General features: G+C 40.1%; 1 protein-coding gene across 1 annotated transcript in view; it reads right to left on the bottom strand.

The window, feature by feature from the left end:
- Window positions 1-17,973, bottom strand: part of TSPAN13 (tetraspanin 13) — a 35,169-nt gene extending 17,196 nt beyond the window's left edge. The window contains exon 1 of the mRNA XM_081537663.1: window positions 17,728-17,973. Within this exon, the coding sequence (XP_081393789.1) occupies window positions 17,728-17,790 (63 nt within the window). The 5' untranslated portion in view covers window positions 17,791-17,973. The remainder of the gene's footprint in view (window positions 1-17,727) is intronic.
- Window positions 17,974-18,486: the final 513 nt, after the last annotated feature.

Raw genomic sequence — 18,486 nt, 5'->3', positions numbered from 1 at the left:
CTGGCCTGTATATTCTCTTCCTCCATCTTCAAAGTCAGCTGTGCTGTATCTTCAAATTTCTCAGACTGCAACTTGCTTCTCTAAGTATATCACATTCTTTAAGTATAAGCCACCTGCATCCCTCTTATACGGACTTTTGTGATTATATAGGGCTCCCCCAGGCAACCTAGAATAATCACTCCGTGCTTAATTTAACCACATCTTCAAAACCTCTTTTGTTATATAAGGTCACACACAGGTTCTAAGGATGAGGATGTGTACCTTGAGGGGAGAGGAGTATCAGCCTACCACAGAGGGTTCTGGGAATATGGACAACTGAGTTACCCACATAACTGAATCCTTCCTGCTACACATAATTTAAAATATTGAAAAAAAGACTTCACATTTTATTTAAATATATAGCTGACTGCTAAGAAACTATGGGAAATTCCCACAGGCCAGAAAGGAAAGGAGAACTGAAAATCAGAATAGCAACCATACAACTGACACAATGGGGCCATGAGAAAGTGGGAAGGAATTCCCAGATCAGAACATCACTAAAGGGGAAGGACTTGGGTTTTAAACCAGGCAGATGTGAGAAGTGAAACTAAGACCCATGATTGTCTACACCTCCAGAGAGCGCTGTATTTTCAGTATAAAAGGTCACAAAAAAATCACACCACCACCCTCAGGAAGACAGTAAAGATTTTTGAACCTCTTCAAAATCTGCAAGAAAAAGAAACTCCAAGCCTACCATGCCCACATTTGGAGGCTAAATGTACATTATCCAGGAATGCAGGAATCTTCAAGCCCAGCCATTCAAATGACAGCTGATCACAGGCAGTGATGGCATTTAGAGGAGGAAAGTCAAGGAAGCAAATTCAAAATGACTTAGAAGGGACACTTCTGAATCTCAGCCCTCACACCATTCCCAAAGAAAAAATAAAAACTTGGTTGTCAATCAAAACTCACAAAACATGTAAGAAAAAAATCTACCACGAGAGATGTAACAACCACAGCAAAAGGCAAAGAATTAGAGCACCAAAGAACTTGGGGTAATAGGACGGACTGAATGAGATTAAAATCCATATGTTTAAACTACCTAAATAAATAAAAGAAGGAATAAAAACAATACGGGAAAAACAAAACTCTAATTAAAAATGCAGACTTAAAAAAGAGCCAGACAGAGCAAATCTAAAGAAAGCAGAAAGAAGTGAAACATACCACAGGAAGGATAAGTAAAACTTCATTAAAAAAGAAAAAACTGACATGCCTTCAACAAATTGTTTTTTAAGAAAAAGAACAAAAGTAAATTCCTCCAAATTTCCTTAACTGAAAAGAACAGGTATCAAAAAACCAAAGTAAAAATCATACTCAATTATAAAACCTGAGAAACATTTCTTTCAAAATTCAGGAGTAAGACAGGGGTGCCAGCCATCGCTGATTCTATTGAGCACTGGGGTAGAAGTCTTAGATAACTATGTTTAAGAGTGAACATGGCACAAAGATGAAGGATAAACACAGCTGTGGTTATTCAAATTAATGGGAGTATCTATACAGGAAATCCAAAGGACTGTAAATACTATTAAAATTAGTAAGAACCAGAAAAGCTGCTAGAAATAGGATCACTATCACAAAAATCAACAGCATGTTGATGCACCTCCAAATCTTTTAATATATTTCCTTAAATGCAATTTGTAATAGGTTCCCAAAATATAAGGTACACACATACAAACAGGGAAACCTAGGGTGTTGCAATTCATGGGGTTGCGAAGAGTTGGACATGATTTGGTGACTAAAGAAGAACAACAACATAAACAAATCTAACAGAAGTATTAAAAGATGTCCATGGAGACAACTGTGAAATGAATTAAAGAACATGAAAAAGACCTAAATTAAATGAAGAGATGTATGTTCACGGTTGGGAACACTCACTGTAATAAAGCATCAATTCACCTCCTATTTAGCCTACAAATTTCATGTATTTCTAGTCAAAGTCTCACTAGGTTTTAGATCATTTATACCATGATCCATCGAGTTACATGGAAGCATAAATGTCATCAAAGAGCTAGGAACATTTTTAAGATTAAGGACAAAGGCTGTGGCTGCTGCATTTGTTCTCAGCCCAGCTACAGTATCACTAGCACAGTGCATAAGAAATGCTTCTAGTGGCAAACCAACCTTTGTCAATGGCTACATTTAACTGTTCCAAATTTTACCTTTGTTATTGCTTTTACCATGCTCTGCAAAACCTGAGCCGGACTCTACAGCTTTTGGATCTATTTTAATTAGTAAATTTAAATATATAAACAAAACTAAAAGGACTGAAGAAGTTAAAAATAATCCAAACAAATATCAGAATTTATTATAATAGTTTGGTAATTAAAATCAAGTAACCAAACAACAATGCAGACTTGAAGAGATATGGAATTCTGAATCAATATGGAAATAGTAGTCTTTAGTTAACAGCTTTTTCACAATTACTTTCCCATTTTGAAAAATAATAGTAGGAATCCCTACCTCACACCATAGCTTTAAAGCCTAAATCTAAAAAGCAAACCTTAAAGTTTGGGGGGGAAAGTACAGAATAATGTTTTCCTTTGTGGTTAAAGAAAAATGTTTAAACAAGACTGCCCAAAAGTACATATAATACAAATATGGCATTTACTATATACACGAAGTATTCAAACTGTTTTACATTTACTAACTAATGGGCTTCCCTGGTGGCTCAGATGGTAAAGAATCTGCCTGGAATGCAGGAGACCTGAGTTCAATTCCTGGGTGGGAAGATCTCCCGGAGAAGGGAATGGCAACCCACTCCAGTATTCTTGCCTGGAGAATCTCATGGAGAGAAGAGCCTGGTGGGCCATAGTCCATGGTGTTGCAAAGAGTCAGACACGAGAGAGTGACTAACCCACACACACACAGTCTACACAACAACACTAAGAGGTATGTAGTACTTCTGCCTCTCTTTTCCAGGTGGGGAAAGTTGTACACAGAGATGTTAAGAAAGTAGCCCAAGGTTACACAGCAAGGAAGACACAGAACTGGGATATGAATCCTTGTTCTTACCTACCAAACTAGAAATCACATTAAAATTGTAAATTCTATATGATAAAAAACACCAGACAAATGTAGGATATGCCTAGGACTAGAGGATATTTCCAGCACATACATATATATTAAAGAACACCTACAAATCAATTTAAAAAAACAACAATAAGCACATTGAAAAGCGGTCAAAGGTAATAAGAGGCAGTTCACTGAAGAAGAATCCAAAAGGCCAATCAACAAATGAAAGATGTTAAATCTCATTATATATCAGGAAAACGAAAATTAGAACAATGAAGTACTCACTAGTGAACTTCATAGCAGATCTCACATTCACTAGGTTGGCAAAAATTAAGCCTGATAACACCACAACGCAGAGACCCTAGAACTTACATTCAAGTAGAAGTGTAAATTATTGTAGTCACTTTACAGAACAACTTTGTGGTACCTAAAAAGGTTACCCGTATGTGTCTCTTACTAAACCAGCAATTCTGCTTTTAGGCTAATATCCAAAAAAATGCCCCTGTCCCCAGCCAGACATATATGTATCAGGATTTTGCTGCAGCCTTGTTTGTAATAGTAAAAAAATTAAAACAACCTCAAACACCATAACTAGGGAATTCACAAACTCTGGTGTGATCACACAGTAGAACACAAGTGTTAATACATTTCTATTAAATCTATAAATTCCAAACATAAAAATGAAACAAATTGCATAAATATAGATAAAACAGACCATTTACAAAAATTTTCAGACACAAAAACAACACTATATAGTCTTTGTGGTTGATTAACAGATCAAATTGTCATATATTTATATAAACGTACGTAGAAATGACATATGTAGATTTTAGGGTAGTAAGTACTTTTGGTGAGGGCTGGGAGAGGGAATGGAGAGTGGGCCTTTAACTGTACTAGAGCTTTTAGCCTCTTAAAAAGAGAGGGGGAATTCCTTGGTGGTCCAGTGGTTAAGACTTCATTTTCCAGTGCAGCAAGTACAGGTTTGATCCTTGGTGGTCAGGGAGCTCAGTTGGCACATGCCTTATAGCCAAAAACCCAAATCGAAAGTGGAAGCAATATTGTAACAAATTCAAAGAAGACTTTAAAAAGGAGAGAGAGAGACAGAGCAAAATACTAATTTTGTAAAATCAGTCTGTTGGGCTCAGTCGAGTATATCATATTATTTTCTGTGCATATGAAACATTTCCTAATTAAAAGTAGCTTGAAGATGTAACAGCCCCCTTCTTATTGGAATACTAAAACTAAATTCTTCTGCTTTGCTTTCTTCTGTAAGTTGGTCCAACTTGCCTCATCCAGCCTTCATTCACACTATTCCCCAAACACAGCTACTTATATCAAGATAGTCTCATTTGTCTCAAATATTTCACATCGATTCCCATCGGTGCATCTCCAGGTACTGTCCACATCCTCCCCTACAATGCGCTGCCATTTAGGAAAAAGGAAGCCTTGCAAGTGAAGGTGGTACAGAAGTGAAGGCAGCAGGCAGCCCTTTGTTGAATCTTCACTTGTCTATCACACTTGGGCAGGTGCACATGTGAAACTTGATACCACCTATCATTTCCCTTAGGTACCCATATCCTAAAGGCACACACGTGCGTGTGCACACACACACACACACACAAATATACATTCTCATTTGTAACATGGAAGAGCACTTAACTCTATCCAATCTAAACAATCCAATAACTATCCAATCTAAAACAAGTCTGGCATTTATTACTACAAAGATGAAACTGTCCAAACATAAACTTATTTAAGTGACTCAATGTTCTGATAAATCCCCAAACTATGTTTTTTTTAATTAAAAAATTGAGAACAACAAAAATGTTTTCTTGTGTGTGCAACTGCAGTTTCCAACACATTACAGCAAAAATCCCTCAAGTCCTCATAATTAACTGTTTAAATTAGAAATAACACCTAAAAGTTATGATATGCTTCTAATTAGATTTGATTACCAGTGTGTCTTTAACTTTCACTAAGAAGGAGCCTTTTAAAGATAATAAGGAAGCAATTCATTTCTGCTTAGTAGTAATTGTATGTTATGGTTGGCTTGTAATTTTGAAGAGAATGGGATTATGTAAAAGTCTATCAAATGAGTGATATAAAAATTATTGATTCCCATAAAACTACTTCTAAGTGTATAATTAAAAAGCCTATTTGTCACTAGAACCTGGTAGACAAAGGAACTGCAAGAATTTTTTGTTTAATAATAACAACAGCTTCCTTATGAGATCGATTGTAATGGAAAGTAAATTTAGACCTATGACAAATAGTTTCCTTCCTTTGGGAGACAGAAGGCTGATAAAAACAAATTACGAACTGTTAACTTGTTGATAGTGATGTTTTCTTATGAGCAGGAAGCACCAACCTTTCCTGTTTTCTCTTTAAAACAAAGAAAAGTGAACATACAAGGAAAGCTTTTAAGAGAGTACAAAAGCTAAAATCAAAGGCCACACCAAGGCAAGATTATAAAAGTGTCTACAACTGGCATTGCTTTCCGAGCAAATGTTTAAAAAAGGAGGTCGTGGCAAAACTTCTAGTGCACACATGGACAGATTTTGATGAAGGAGGCCATCAGTGGCACAAAGTTATCTGGCCAGTGACCTTAACCAAGTCTGTTCATTTTACAGGTGAATAATCCAAGTAGCAAAATGACATGCTCGGTGACAGAGGCAGAACTGGGGCAAACTTCCTGTTTGATGTATTTCTTTTATCCCGGTAGGACTATATCACAGGTCATCATAGCAATATAGGTCATTTTTAACACTGAGATACAACAGCGAAGACGATATGATAATGCATAAGAAACTGCAGGTCTTGCTTCATAGCCAGACTGATATGGGTTTGATTAGCATGTCCTTAACTTACTCCCTAGCAGACCTGGTTGCACAGTTATAAACCAATAGTAAGGTCCTCACTCATACAGCTTTGCTATTAGCTAACTACCAAATCCCGGCTTACTAATTTTGTGCTTCTTTTTCTTTTACCCAACCTGGAGAATTTGTCACAAATGCTGACATTCATATACAAGTTCACAGTGCATTGCCTGGAGTAGGGGAGCAAAAAATTCTACCCAGGATAAAGAGTCCTTATCTCTGAGATCATTCTAGCAAATAAAATTGCTTAAAACTAATAAACATGCATTTATGCACTTTTTTGGATTGATAACATACAACATCACTTCAGAAGAAAGGAAAAAAATGTCGTGCATAATGTTCTTTATAATCTAGTTTAAGTAGGTGTTGAGGCATTAAACCACTGAAACTGCAACAGTCGCTCAGCCATGTCCAACTCCTTGCAATACCATGGACCATGGCCCACTAGGCTCCTCTGTCCATGGGATTCTCTAGGCAAGAACACTGGAGTGGGTTGCCATTTCCTTCTAGAGTAAGCCTTTCAAATGATGCAGAAGTTGCTAGAACATTCTAGAATTAAGAAGATTCAGGCAAATTCCTGCTCAGAGGACAAAGGATCTCTGTAGCAGACATATGGGGTTTTTACAACCAGCACATATATTTCTTTTAAAACTCTTAATCCTGGCGTCTCACTGGCCCTCTCCAGCCAATGCTAGTAGCAATCATGGTTACTCATCCTTCTGCTCACAGTAGTTGGTCCATGGATTGGGCCCATAAACCAACATGGTTAACTAGTATGTCCCATATGATAATACAGGGATATTGAAAGAGAAAGATAAGGACAATTAACATATATTCTGCCAATAGCTTGTCTTGTACATGGAAAGTTCTGGCCTCAAAAAGAACCTATGCAGAAGCAAGCTGGGCTGAGAAGTGGACAGAAGGAGCAAGAGTTCTGACCTTTTTTTGAGCCCCTTGATCCAGCCATACTTGATGATCTAATCACTGAATCCCCCAATTATATCCTTTTAGGAGTTTGTGGTATCTTGCAAACACATTAAGTTCATTTATAACTTATAAAGAATTCAGCCTAATACAAGCTTCATCTTGCAAGTGTTTATCATAACTTTTTAATACTTGCAAACTTGCAGTGACTGTCTACCTTCCCTACTGTGATCACCTTCCCAACCTAAACTAACTCTAAATCCCTCACTTTGTCAATGGGCTTTTAAAAAAATATATGAGCACTCCCTTTAAGCCTAAAAGACCTCTCTGAAACTGGTTCCTCTTGGGACCAAACAAGAAGGGAATCAGTGAGCCAGAGAAATGTCCTCGGCCATCTTCCTCCTGCTCACACCCTCCCCAGGCCTGAACTCCAGCCTCAACTTTACTGCTGAGGTCAGTGGTTGCGTGTAAATTGGGACCAAAGGTTATGCAACAGAAAAGAGGGATTACAAAGCAGGATAAGGAAATTTGGAGGGCTATGTGCAAAGTCTTGAATGTGATGAAGGGTTGACAGGTCACGTGTGTGTCACAACTTTATCTCATTTATACCTTAAATACATGTGGCTTATTGTATTCCATTAATACCTCAATAGAACTGTTCTCTCTCACACACACAGCTTTATAAGGAAAAGCATTTTACAGCATCATCCTTTTTTCATTATGGAACAAAACCTGATAGCGAAAGTTGCAAATGTAATTGGGTGACAAGGAAGAAAGTCACACACCAAGGATGGAGGGCAGGATGACAGAGGAAGACTGGGACACTGATAACATGCTTACACTGTACACTGGCTCTAGACTACCTACTTCTAGACATCTTGCTACATGAAGCCAATAAAGCTTAATTATTATATGAAGCAGAGTGGCTGGGTTTCTGTTACCTGCCTCTGGACTCTACTCCTAATATCATGGTCTTTAAAGCCAATAAGATCAGGTCATTCCCATGCTAACTACTTTTTGTTTCTAATCTCAAAATAAAGTCCAAGTCCCAGGCTAACTGGGGGCTTTCTCAGTGGCTCAGAGATAGAGAATCTGCCTGCAATGCAGGAGACACAGGAGATGAGGGTTCAATTCCTGGGTTGAAAAGAACCCCTGGAGTCAGACATGGCAACCCACTGCAGTGTCCTTGCCTGGAGAATCCCACGGACAGAGGAGCCTGGCGGGCTACAGTCCATGGGGTCACAAAGAGTCAGACACGACTGAAGAGACTGAGCACACACACCCAGACTGACAAATACAAGGGTGTGAAGGGTCTGGATGTCTGCTGCTGCTGCTGCTGCTGCTGCTGCTAAGTCGCTTCAGTCGTGTCCGACTCTGTGCGACCCCATAGACGGCAGCCCACCAGGCTCCGCCGTCCCTGGGATTCTCCAGGCAAGAACACTGGAGTGGGTTGCCATTTCCCTCTCCAGTGCATGAAAGGGAAAAGTGAAAGTGAAGTCGCTCAGTCGTGTCCGACTCTTAGCGACCCCATGGACTGTAGCCTACCAGGCTCCTCCGATGTCTAGAGGTAATTCATTAGCCACTACTCCCTACCTCCAGCCATATTTTGTATTCTTCTAATGAGTCCTCTCCACTTTGAGTGCCATACAGGCATAGCACATGGTGACCTGATACTCCTAGCACCTGGCTAAGCGCCTGGTACAGAAGAGGTACTCAAAATATCCTGCTGTCCTAAAGAGCTCATGATCTCGCTTATTATGTGTTAGAGATGCTTATTGCCAAATCTAATCAACAGTTGGGAGGAAGAAATCCAGCTTAATGATCTTCCAGATTATTCTATCTCTATATAATCTATAAAAGAGTTTTATTCTTTCATCAAATATCCACCACACTGTAGAAACAAGATGCAAAGAGAGACCTGAATCGTTTCTAGACCCCTTACATTTTTTTGAGCATCCAAATTCTGTCAGGGTAAGTGAATTACTCTGAGGATGAAAGAGGAATGTAGGACCTTTGAAAAAACTGGATGCAACTTTGTAGTTAAATTATTCAAAAATGTTCTGTCAGCACTAGAGCAAGAGAGAGGTCCTGATGATAGTGGAGGGTAAGAAACTTACACCACCAAAATGTAACATGGCATCCACAGGTACATGAAAACTAAGGCCCCAGAACCCTCCCTCTCCATGCTCCAACAGTCAGAATGAGGAATTACACTTGACACTGAACTCTCCCTCTGAACTTCTGCCTAACCTGGACAATTGAAGAACAATTTTGTGATGACTGAGCATGTATTTCTCTGATGCCAAACATCTGGACACCGATTTGAAAATTCTATAAATAGTCTGGGTATTGCAAAATACTTAGCTAAATATTAAGTATTTTGCAATATCCAGGCATTTAGTGCTGAAGCCAAGACCTCAATTCTTCTTTTCATTTTCATTCCTCAAATGACACAACGAAGGCTGACATGCCTTTTGTCACGTTTTTCTTATGTTCTCCTTGGTGCCAAGCAGACTGCTTTACACTTACAAGGCACAAAACGGATAGCATATATGTTATCTATTGGGAAGAAATTATATAAAGAGACTCAAAAGTAAGGGATCCTGACTTGCCATCTTCTGAGGATAACTAGTTTAAAGTAGCTCTCACAGCCACCAACAAAGTTTCCACCACATCCTACATCCTCCTTCTTCAGAATGGTTCAGGGAGACAAGAAGTAGAGTTATGGGCAAAAGAGCCCTGCACTGACTCCTCCATTCAATATACTAGATGCCAACCATATGCCAATGCGAAGCTGTGCATTCAGGAAGGCAGAAGTGATTGGGACATCACCCTTATTGTTGAGGGGCATACAGTCTTACATGACAAAATAAAAGGGCAATTGCTTTTTTCAATGACTTCTTCATTGATCAACTTAAGAATCATATCTGAGCAGCATCTGACACAGATACTTAACTCTGCCTCTTTAAAACAATGTGCACTTGGCTTCTAAGACACCGGCCTCTACCAGGTTTTCCTCCTACATGACCAACCATTCCTTCTCAGGCTCCTTTGCTGGCTGCTCATCTCCCAAAACTGTTACTGTAACACAGTCCTTGGTTCAATTCATGGATCACTACCCTTCTCTACCTCGCCTCCCTAACTGGTTGATTTCATCCAGAAGCAATGCTAAATACCACTCTCTACAATGATGACTTGCTGAGTATAAACCTCCAGCTATTCCTCTCCCGGGAACTCCATGATTATTAGTCTACCTGCTATCTGACACCTCTACCTGAGTATCTGATTGGCACCATATCCAATACTGAACCCCTTACTTGCCTTCCAAAGCCTGTCCAATTGCAGTCTCCCCATTCCTGTTAACAGCAGATTCAGCCAGCCAGTTGCTTGACTGGCCTCTCTCTCACCCCAAGCTCATCCATCAGGAAATTATATTGGCACCATCTTCAAAATCTGACTCTCTCTCTTACTTCCATTCCTATCTTATTGGTCCAAACCTCTGTCATCTTTGCTTAAATTACTGCAATAGCCTCACATGTGATCTCACGGTCTCCACATTTGTCATCTATAATCTGTTCTTGATTAAGGAGCCAGACAAACTTTTAAATGAAAACCAGGCCCGAAGCCACCAATGGCTCCCCATTTCTCTTGGTGTAAAAGCTCAAATCCTTCAATCTGGGTCCAGAAACTCTCTGACTCAACTTTAACCACTCCACCCACTCCTTGCTCACTCTGTCCCTTGCATAAATGAGAAATATTCCTTCAGGATCTTTTCAAAGTCATTCCTTCAACCAACTTTTTCCAGATGTCTGTTCATCTCCTTCAAGTTTCTGTTCCACTGGTGTCTTCCAGAGAAGGCTAATTCTGACGACCATATACAAAAATATGCCTTCACCCTCCACTACCCACCACACTCCCCCCCAATCCCTGCTTCATCCTTCTTACTCTATTTTTCTCCATAGCACCTGTTTTGTTTTTTTTACCTTCTTTTCCCAGGTGGCGCTAGTGGTAAAGAACCCACTGCCAATGCAGGAGACATAAGAGATGAGGGTTTGATCCCTGGGTCAGGAAGATTCCCTGGAGGAGAGCATGGCAACCCACTCCAGCATTCTTGCCTGGGGAATCCCATGGACAGAGGAGCCTGGTGGGCTACAGTCCATGGGTTTGCAAAGAGTCAGACACGACTGAGCAACTAACACTTTGACTTTGATGATGTATAACATTTACTTCCTTGCTTATCATCTATCTTCCCCTTCAAATGTGAGATCCATGAAGGTAGGACACTTTGGTTTGTTTTGCTCACTGTTGCCAATGCTCTATTAATATTATTGAAATAAATAAAAGAAAAATTATTTGGCTTTATCTAATAATACATTTATACTAGATTAATAATGTACTGTATTAGACTAATAATATAATGAGCCCTAGACAACTATGACTATAACATAATTTTACAGGAAGTTGATTTGTTCAAGGGATAGGTGACAGGAAAAACCTCAGACATATAGATTTTGACGAACAATGGGAGAAGAAGAAAATAGTATTTCAAGAAACAGATTCTACAGTAGACTGATAAAAGTAATTCATATTTATTCTTTTTAACCCAATGCTAATTTTCTTGTCTTAAAATATTTGCTTGTCTTCTAGATTTGATTTTGATCAAATTGCCATGTTTATGCAAGTTTTCATTAGGTATGTTTTACCTCTGGTGAAAAGGGAGCAGCCAGTTCTGCAAATTCAATTCAAGAAGTTATTTAGAGTATAAGATCTCTGTTAAAAGAAAACAATGTCAGGAACTGAAGGATGCAATATAGAGAATGCTATGTTCTCTGCCAACTACAGGTGGGAAAAAAACAAACACAAATTATCTACAGTATGAAGCATTAGTGTGGTTCAACAGAAAGGACAAAGTAAAATAAAATCTTACAGTACTAACTCTCAGCCCTCACTGTAATTTAGAATTAGCTAGAAAGCTTTAAAACAGGGTTTTCTAACCAAAAAAAATGGCACGCCTCCTCCCTTGCTCTGAATCCTGACTGAATTAGTCTGGGGTAGCACTCAAGTGTTATAACTCCCAAGTGAAAATTTAAGGAAACGCTCCTTCAGACTAAAGAAACAGGAGGCTTTGGGTAACGTTACAAAGACAGAGCAAGGTATGCTAGGTCAATAGCAGAGGATCAGCAATGACAGGCAACAAAGGACGAAATGTCTGGGAAAACCTGTGGCTGAAATAGATGAAGAGACGCACACGGTGAAAGATGTTGAACAACATGCTAAGGAATTTGGGTTTATTCTCTAAGAGTTTTCATCCATTATCACAAGTAGGTTTGGATTATTCATTGTTCAGTGACAAGAAAATATGGAGGATCAAGTCAGATGAAACAGGATATGAAGGAGGCAAACTAACCCTAGCCTGTCTTCACCAGCAATTCAAATGTGTTTGAGGTGATGATGGCCCACTTTTAAACTACCAAAACTGTATGATAATTAAACCACTGAGATGTTCAAAACTCACTTTTCAAAAGTAGGCTGAAATACAACTATTCCCTAAATAAATTTTCTTTCTTTGTAAAAGCCTCTTAATTACCTTGTTAAACTTAGTGAAAGAAAATAACCTCATTTCAAGTGAGAAAGGACATAAATGGCACTTTTTGGTCACTCTATTTTAAAATCAAAAGTTGGGAAATTTCACAGACATATTTGGCACAAAGGCCAATTATAAATGCCAGCTCAACAGCATCATGTGAAAATTCCAGGTTCTGTAAACAGTGAATCATTTTAAATTCAAAATCCAAGTAAATATTCAGCAACCACTTACATATTTTAAATTCACTCAGTAGTTTGAACAAGTGCCAAGAAATAACATAAACCTAACTACATGTTAAAATATTAAATAAGAATAATTTGAAAAATAATGAGAATTTTGAAAAATAGCAAATACAATAATTTGAAGGCAATTACAATAAGTAGATTTTTTTTCTTTGGATGAAGTACTAGTGTTTTTTCATTTATTTTAGAGCACAGAGTGAAAAAAATTATACTTTTCTAGCCCTCCAATGACCAGAATAGGACTCAAAATAATGTACAGGTAAGTCATTCCATGTTTATACTCACCATATCCCAGCCATTTTTTTTTTTCTTACAACTGAAGGATTAGTATTACTATTTTGAGGGTAGGAACTCTTGTCTCTGTAGAGTCTGCTGATAAGTGTTAGAAACCCCCAAAGCTTGAAAACCTTTTCATTATAACATATAGATTTGTAATTCTGAAATTTAAAATAATTCAACTTTTTATACGAAGCTGTAACAACTTTTTTTTTTCCTATAGTGCATCCAAAGCATTTATCCACATCCTCTCCTTTTATCCTAAAAACTCTTTGAGGGAAAAATGAAAAATATCATCCACCAGTCTATAAATGAAAAAACTGAAACGCATGGAGACATTTGCCTGAAGTTAAATTCTAAGCAACCTGTAAAGTTGGAATTCAAACTTAGGTTCTCTTCCTGAATCTAGTTCTTCTCTCCATAGACTGTCCAAATATATGTATTTTATCTGCTATGTTTTACCTATTTCAAGACAACTTCAATTTCAGAGACTCTTAAAATGCAAATAAACATATGTCTTAGAATGGATGTAAAAAGGTATAATTTTTGACTGCACAGAGGTTTTTTTCCCCAAAGCAACCCAACGTATTGGGAAAAAAAAAACATTGCAAAAAATATCAATAGAAACAAACTTAGAAAGATTTTAGGAGAACATAGAATAAGAAACAAAACTGAAAATTCTGAAATGACCCTTCTCATTTAAAGACTACAAGTTATTTTCTGTTCTTATATTCTTAATTAAAACTATTCATATACACACACACACAAACACACACACATTATAACCAGCAGTCCAATTCCTAGAAGTCTTTTCTTCTCTGCTTGAGAAACAGGAGATACAAATCTTCAAAATGTTACATATTTTAAGATAACACTTACCTCATACGTCCTAAAATTCCCCATCAAAAAACTAGGAATAATTTTTAAAAGCTATTTTTCACTTTTTTATCAAAATATTTTCAATCAAAATTATTTTAAAATAAACTATTAAAAATAAAATAGACCATTTTCCTGAAGCAATATTCACTTGTATCTATATCCTGAACAGTATCAAAAAGACCTGAGCTATCTCCACACTTCCCCAATTCAATCATACTTTCTCTATCCATAAGGATCTCCGTTAGTCCCAAATTTTATGGCTCCTAAAGTCAGTCCTTCCTTTACATAGCATTCATTTTCCCACCTCATAAATCCTAACTAGATCTTGTCTTCACTGAGTAGGTATTTGCCTTTATGTGTGTTTATTATTTCCTACAGTTCTCAGCAGAATACACACAATGGGAAAATGTTTATTGACTGAAGAAAGCTCTTGAGATCATACATAGAGAAGATAGTGAATGAAAAAGGGGCTTCATAAGGCATGCTTATTTCAAAGCCATTTGGCTCACTGCTGTATTCCCAGACTGAGAACAATGCCCTGCATACAGTAGACACTCAATAAGTATCTGGTGAGTGAAGAAACATTGCTTCTTCAAATGTAGAAAGTTCTAGACCAAGTCACTCGTATGACATCATGAAGGTACATGAAGAAACCATAGCTTCTGCCTTTCTTCTTGTATCTATAAACTTGATATTCACTACATTAATGTAAAATTGTTCAGCACAAGCATGTGTGTAGATGCACTTAGTCGTATCCAACTTTTGCCACCGTGTGGACTGTAGCTGGCCGGGCTCCTCTGTCCAAGGGATTTCCCAGGCAAGAATACTGGAGTGGGTTGCCAGTCCCTTCTCCAGGGGATCGTCCTGACCCAGGTATCGAACCTGCGTCTCTTGTGTCTCCTGCGTTGGCAGGCAGATTCTTTACCACTGGAGCCACCTGGGAAGTTCAGTACAAGGGATTCTATTAATTGAAACAACCAAACCATAAACAACAACAAAAATCAACCACACCTTTGGCTAGTGATCAAGTCCATCACAAGTTAGGAGGCTGTTCCATCCAACCAATTTAATGACAGGCTTTTCAGACTGATCACCAATTCTGCTCTAGTCTCAAAGCCATTAGCAGGCCACCTGCACATGTAAACTGCACTGGGAAGTAAACAGGCTGATTGAGTCCTAAGTTCCTGAAGAAAAGACTTCAAGAAACACGGTGATGACTCTCAAAGCAGGCTGTGGCCTTTACCACTTGCCACTTCCATATGCAAGGTAGGCTTCAACAACACTTTTAGAAATGATCTCAGATCTAATCCTACAACTTTGAGTTTATTCCAGAAGCAGTAATCCAGGTGAAACTGAAACCTACAAAGGGTCCTCCTCTTTATGTCTTAAAAAGAAATGTCTCCCAAGTCTTCAGCCTTTACCCTGTCCCCAACCACTTCACACGCCCCATCTTAAAATGATGAGGAGAGACCAGGAAAGATACAGAATCTGAATAATAGCAGTAGTACATTTTCAGCCTCTATTTAAGACTTGGTTCAAGGTTAACCTTTCATTTGTTTCCAATTTAAATTGCCAAACTCGTCTAAACTTGTTCACAGTTTATAAGCAGCAGACATTAATTCAAGAAATATCCTTTCTCTAAAAAGCCTTAGATTTAAAAAGCTAACCATCTGTACAGTCTTGTGAATTCCCAATTAATTATGTTTTACCATATAGCTATTAAAAAACAATAGAACACACTTTGAAGGTCAATGCACTTTGAAGGTTGCACAGATACAAAAGTCTTACGGCTTCCCTCGTGGCTCAGTCGGTAAAGAATCCACCTGCAGTGTGGGAGACCTGGGTTCGATCCCTGGGTTGGGAAGATCCCCTGGAGGATGGCACAGCAACCCACTCCAGTATTCTTGCCTAGAGAGTCCCCATGGAGTCTGGCAGGCTGCGGTCCATGGGGTCGCAAAGAGTCGGACATGACTGAGCAACTAAGCACATACACACCAAAAAGTCTTGGTATGTTCCTTCAGAATTACCTTTCTCCTTGCTCTCCTGATACCACAGTAGATACAGCTAGAAATGACATATCTGGAAAGCAAGAGAACTAGATTTAATAATAATTTGCCTTTGGAGAAGCATATATATATATGGCACATTAATCTATATAGACCCCCTCAATCAATTAATTGTGTGTAATTACACACAGTGATATTCTACTGTGTGTAAGCAGATACTATAAGGTTAAATATCTGGTGGACAGGTGACTAAATCATGAGGGGGAGGGGGCAGAAGTCAGAGCATAAAGTGGGGAATGTGAAGTTCTAAGCAGGCCATTCAGGCTAATAAAAGAAAATACCTGGAGAACTGGTCAGAATTTATTTACTTAATAAACAATTAAAGTGATAGGCATGCTTCAGGGAATACAAAGGTGGATTCTGATCTGAAACTTGACATGGACCTCCAATTACAAGCAGCTGAATCACCAAGTGTTCCAGAATTTTTCCCAAGTTTATCATCAGTGACATGTTGATTAAATTCCTACTAAGACACACACAGACTAGCCAGAAAAACATACTTTACACCTTTTATGTTTGTTTAACATATGGTTGTTTATGTCTTGTTTTCAAAGCTTTGCAATCACGTTCACATACACAGGAACAGTAATGGTCAAATGACCCAGCTCTCTCTCCTGTTGGTGACCACAAGGCAGTCTCCCCACTCTGAGGATGTAACCTAAGCTTACACAAATGGCCTAGGTCTCAGTTAATGAAGAGGAGCTGGGTTTGTTTTCAGGGTGGGTGCTGCAAAAAAACGCCAGGTATATTTATAGAAGGGAGCAAGATTATGATAGAGGCATGACGACAGAAGTCTAAGTTTCCCTCGGCTGGTAAAGAAGCGTGCAGAAAGATCTGGATCCCACAGCCTGGTTTCCACTCCTGACTCTCCAACTACCAACTCTGTAAACTTATTAAAGCCCTTTCTGGTCTATCACCTTATGTATAAAATTTACACAAGGCCCCTTGCCTCGGATGATTGTCAGAAAAAGGAACGAAATCGGGTATGTAACATCTGGGACGTGGGAGTTACTCGATAAATGGCAACCTCCTCTCCCATCCTCCTGTTCACCCAGAATTGCCCCTCAAAAATTACAAAGATACAGATGGCAGGGTTAAAACTAAAAAGCCCAAGCTGGTTGGCAGGGAAAGAACAACTTGGGTGGAGGCTCGCTTATTTACCGGAGGCTTTCGCTTAAAATGGAGTTAGGATATTGGTAACGAGGGGACACATGGAAAAAGCATTAGGTATAAGCAGAACTACCCCCCTTCGCCCCCCCCAACCTCCCCCAAAGACATTCCTTTAAGTAAGCACGAAACAAACTTCGGAAGCTGCGGATATCCTGTGAACCTACTCGGTGGCCTCAATGAAAATCACAGGCACACGTAGAGCTGAACACGACGTACACCATCCATAAGCCGCCTTGTCAGTTTCTGATCACGCTATTTTTGCAAAACTGTCCTCAAATCCGAGGCTGCTCTCTCGCCTCCAAATTCGCCCCAGAGGGGTTTTGGAGCCAAGAGCAAGCTGAGGAAGGGATAATGAGGATGGTAAAGTGGAGAGGTCTGGTCAAATGACTGAAAAACAAGGCAGTGGATGAGGGGGCGGGGTAGAGCAATGGGGCAGGGACGCGCGGCCACCGAGCCAGAAAGACAGCGGCTTCACAATGAAAGGAAGAGACTGCGACAGTCGCCGGCTCCTGGTCGCCGGCGGAGACCGATGGCGAGGCCGGGGGCGCGCAGCAGAGCGTGGGAAGACGGGAAGAGGGTGCCGGATGAAGTGGCCACGGAGTACCCGAGCAGGTGCAAAGCCCCGAGGCGAAGAGAAACGGGCTCTGGATACTCACTGTATAGAGTAGGTTAAGCGCGCACAGGCAGTTCTTGGAACACGCGAAGCCGCCGCAAACCATCTTGAAGCCTGTGGTTCCAACTGCAGGTAAAATCTGGCTCCGGCGGAGCCTCCCGGCAGCCTCTTTGTCCTTGCCTTCAGGGCCTAGCTAAGGCGAGGCCGCAGCCGGGCTACGGGTGTGGAGCCCAAGGCTTGGGCTGGGGCTGCACTGCGCTGCGCGCCCACGGCGGCTCCAACGCGCTCTGGAACCTGCGGCCGCAGCATTGGGAGCCTGCGCCCAAGCCCCGCCCAGCACCCCCTCCGCGTCTCGCCCCGCGCCCTGATTGGCCGCCGGCGGGGAACAAAGGTAGAAATATGCAAATAAATGCGCTCAGCTAGCTGGGATCCAGGAGGGGAGGGGAGGGGAGGGGAGGGGAGGGGCGGGGCGGCCCCTGGGAGAGGGGGGCAGGGGCGGAGGCCGTGGGGGAGGGTGCCGGAGGCCGGAGTGTGACGACGACCTCGCCGCGGTTCCTGGGGAGCAGGTGAGGAGAAGAGGGCGGGGCTCCGCGGAGATCCACGCTGGCAGGGAGGAAGATGACAGCACCTCCCGGTTCTTGGCCCCAGCGGGTGACGTGGCACCATTTTGAATGAGATTTTAAAATTAAGCACCTGGCCTTGTTTGAATGAAGGAAGAAAGGAAGGAATGAAGCAATAAATGAATAAATGTGAACGACTTAAGCGATAAAAATGAAGTGGGGAAAATGAAAGGAAGGAAATA

The sequence above is a fragment of the Giraffa tippelskirchi genome, chromosome 10, assembly GCF_054371585.1.
Source record: "Giraffa tippelskirchi isolate mGirTip1 chromosome 10, T2T-mGirTip1v1.2.pri, whole genome shotgun sequence".
NCBI classification, from domain to species: domain Eukaryota; kingdom Metazoa; phylum Chordata; class Mammalia; order Artiodactyla; family Giraffidae; genus Giraffa; species Giraffa tippelskirchi.
Note: the sequence above shows the minus strand (reverse complement) of the source record. Positions and strands in the feature narration are given on the sequence as shown.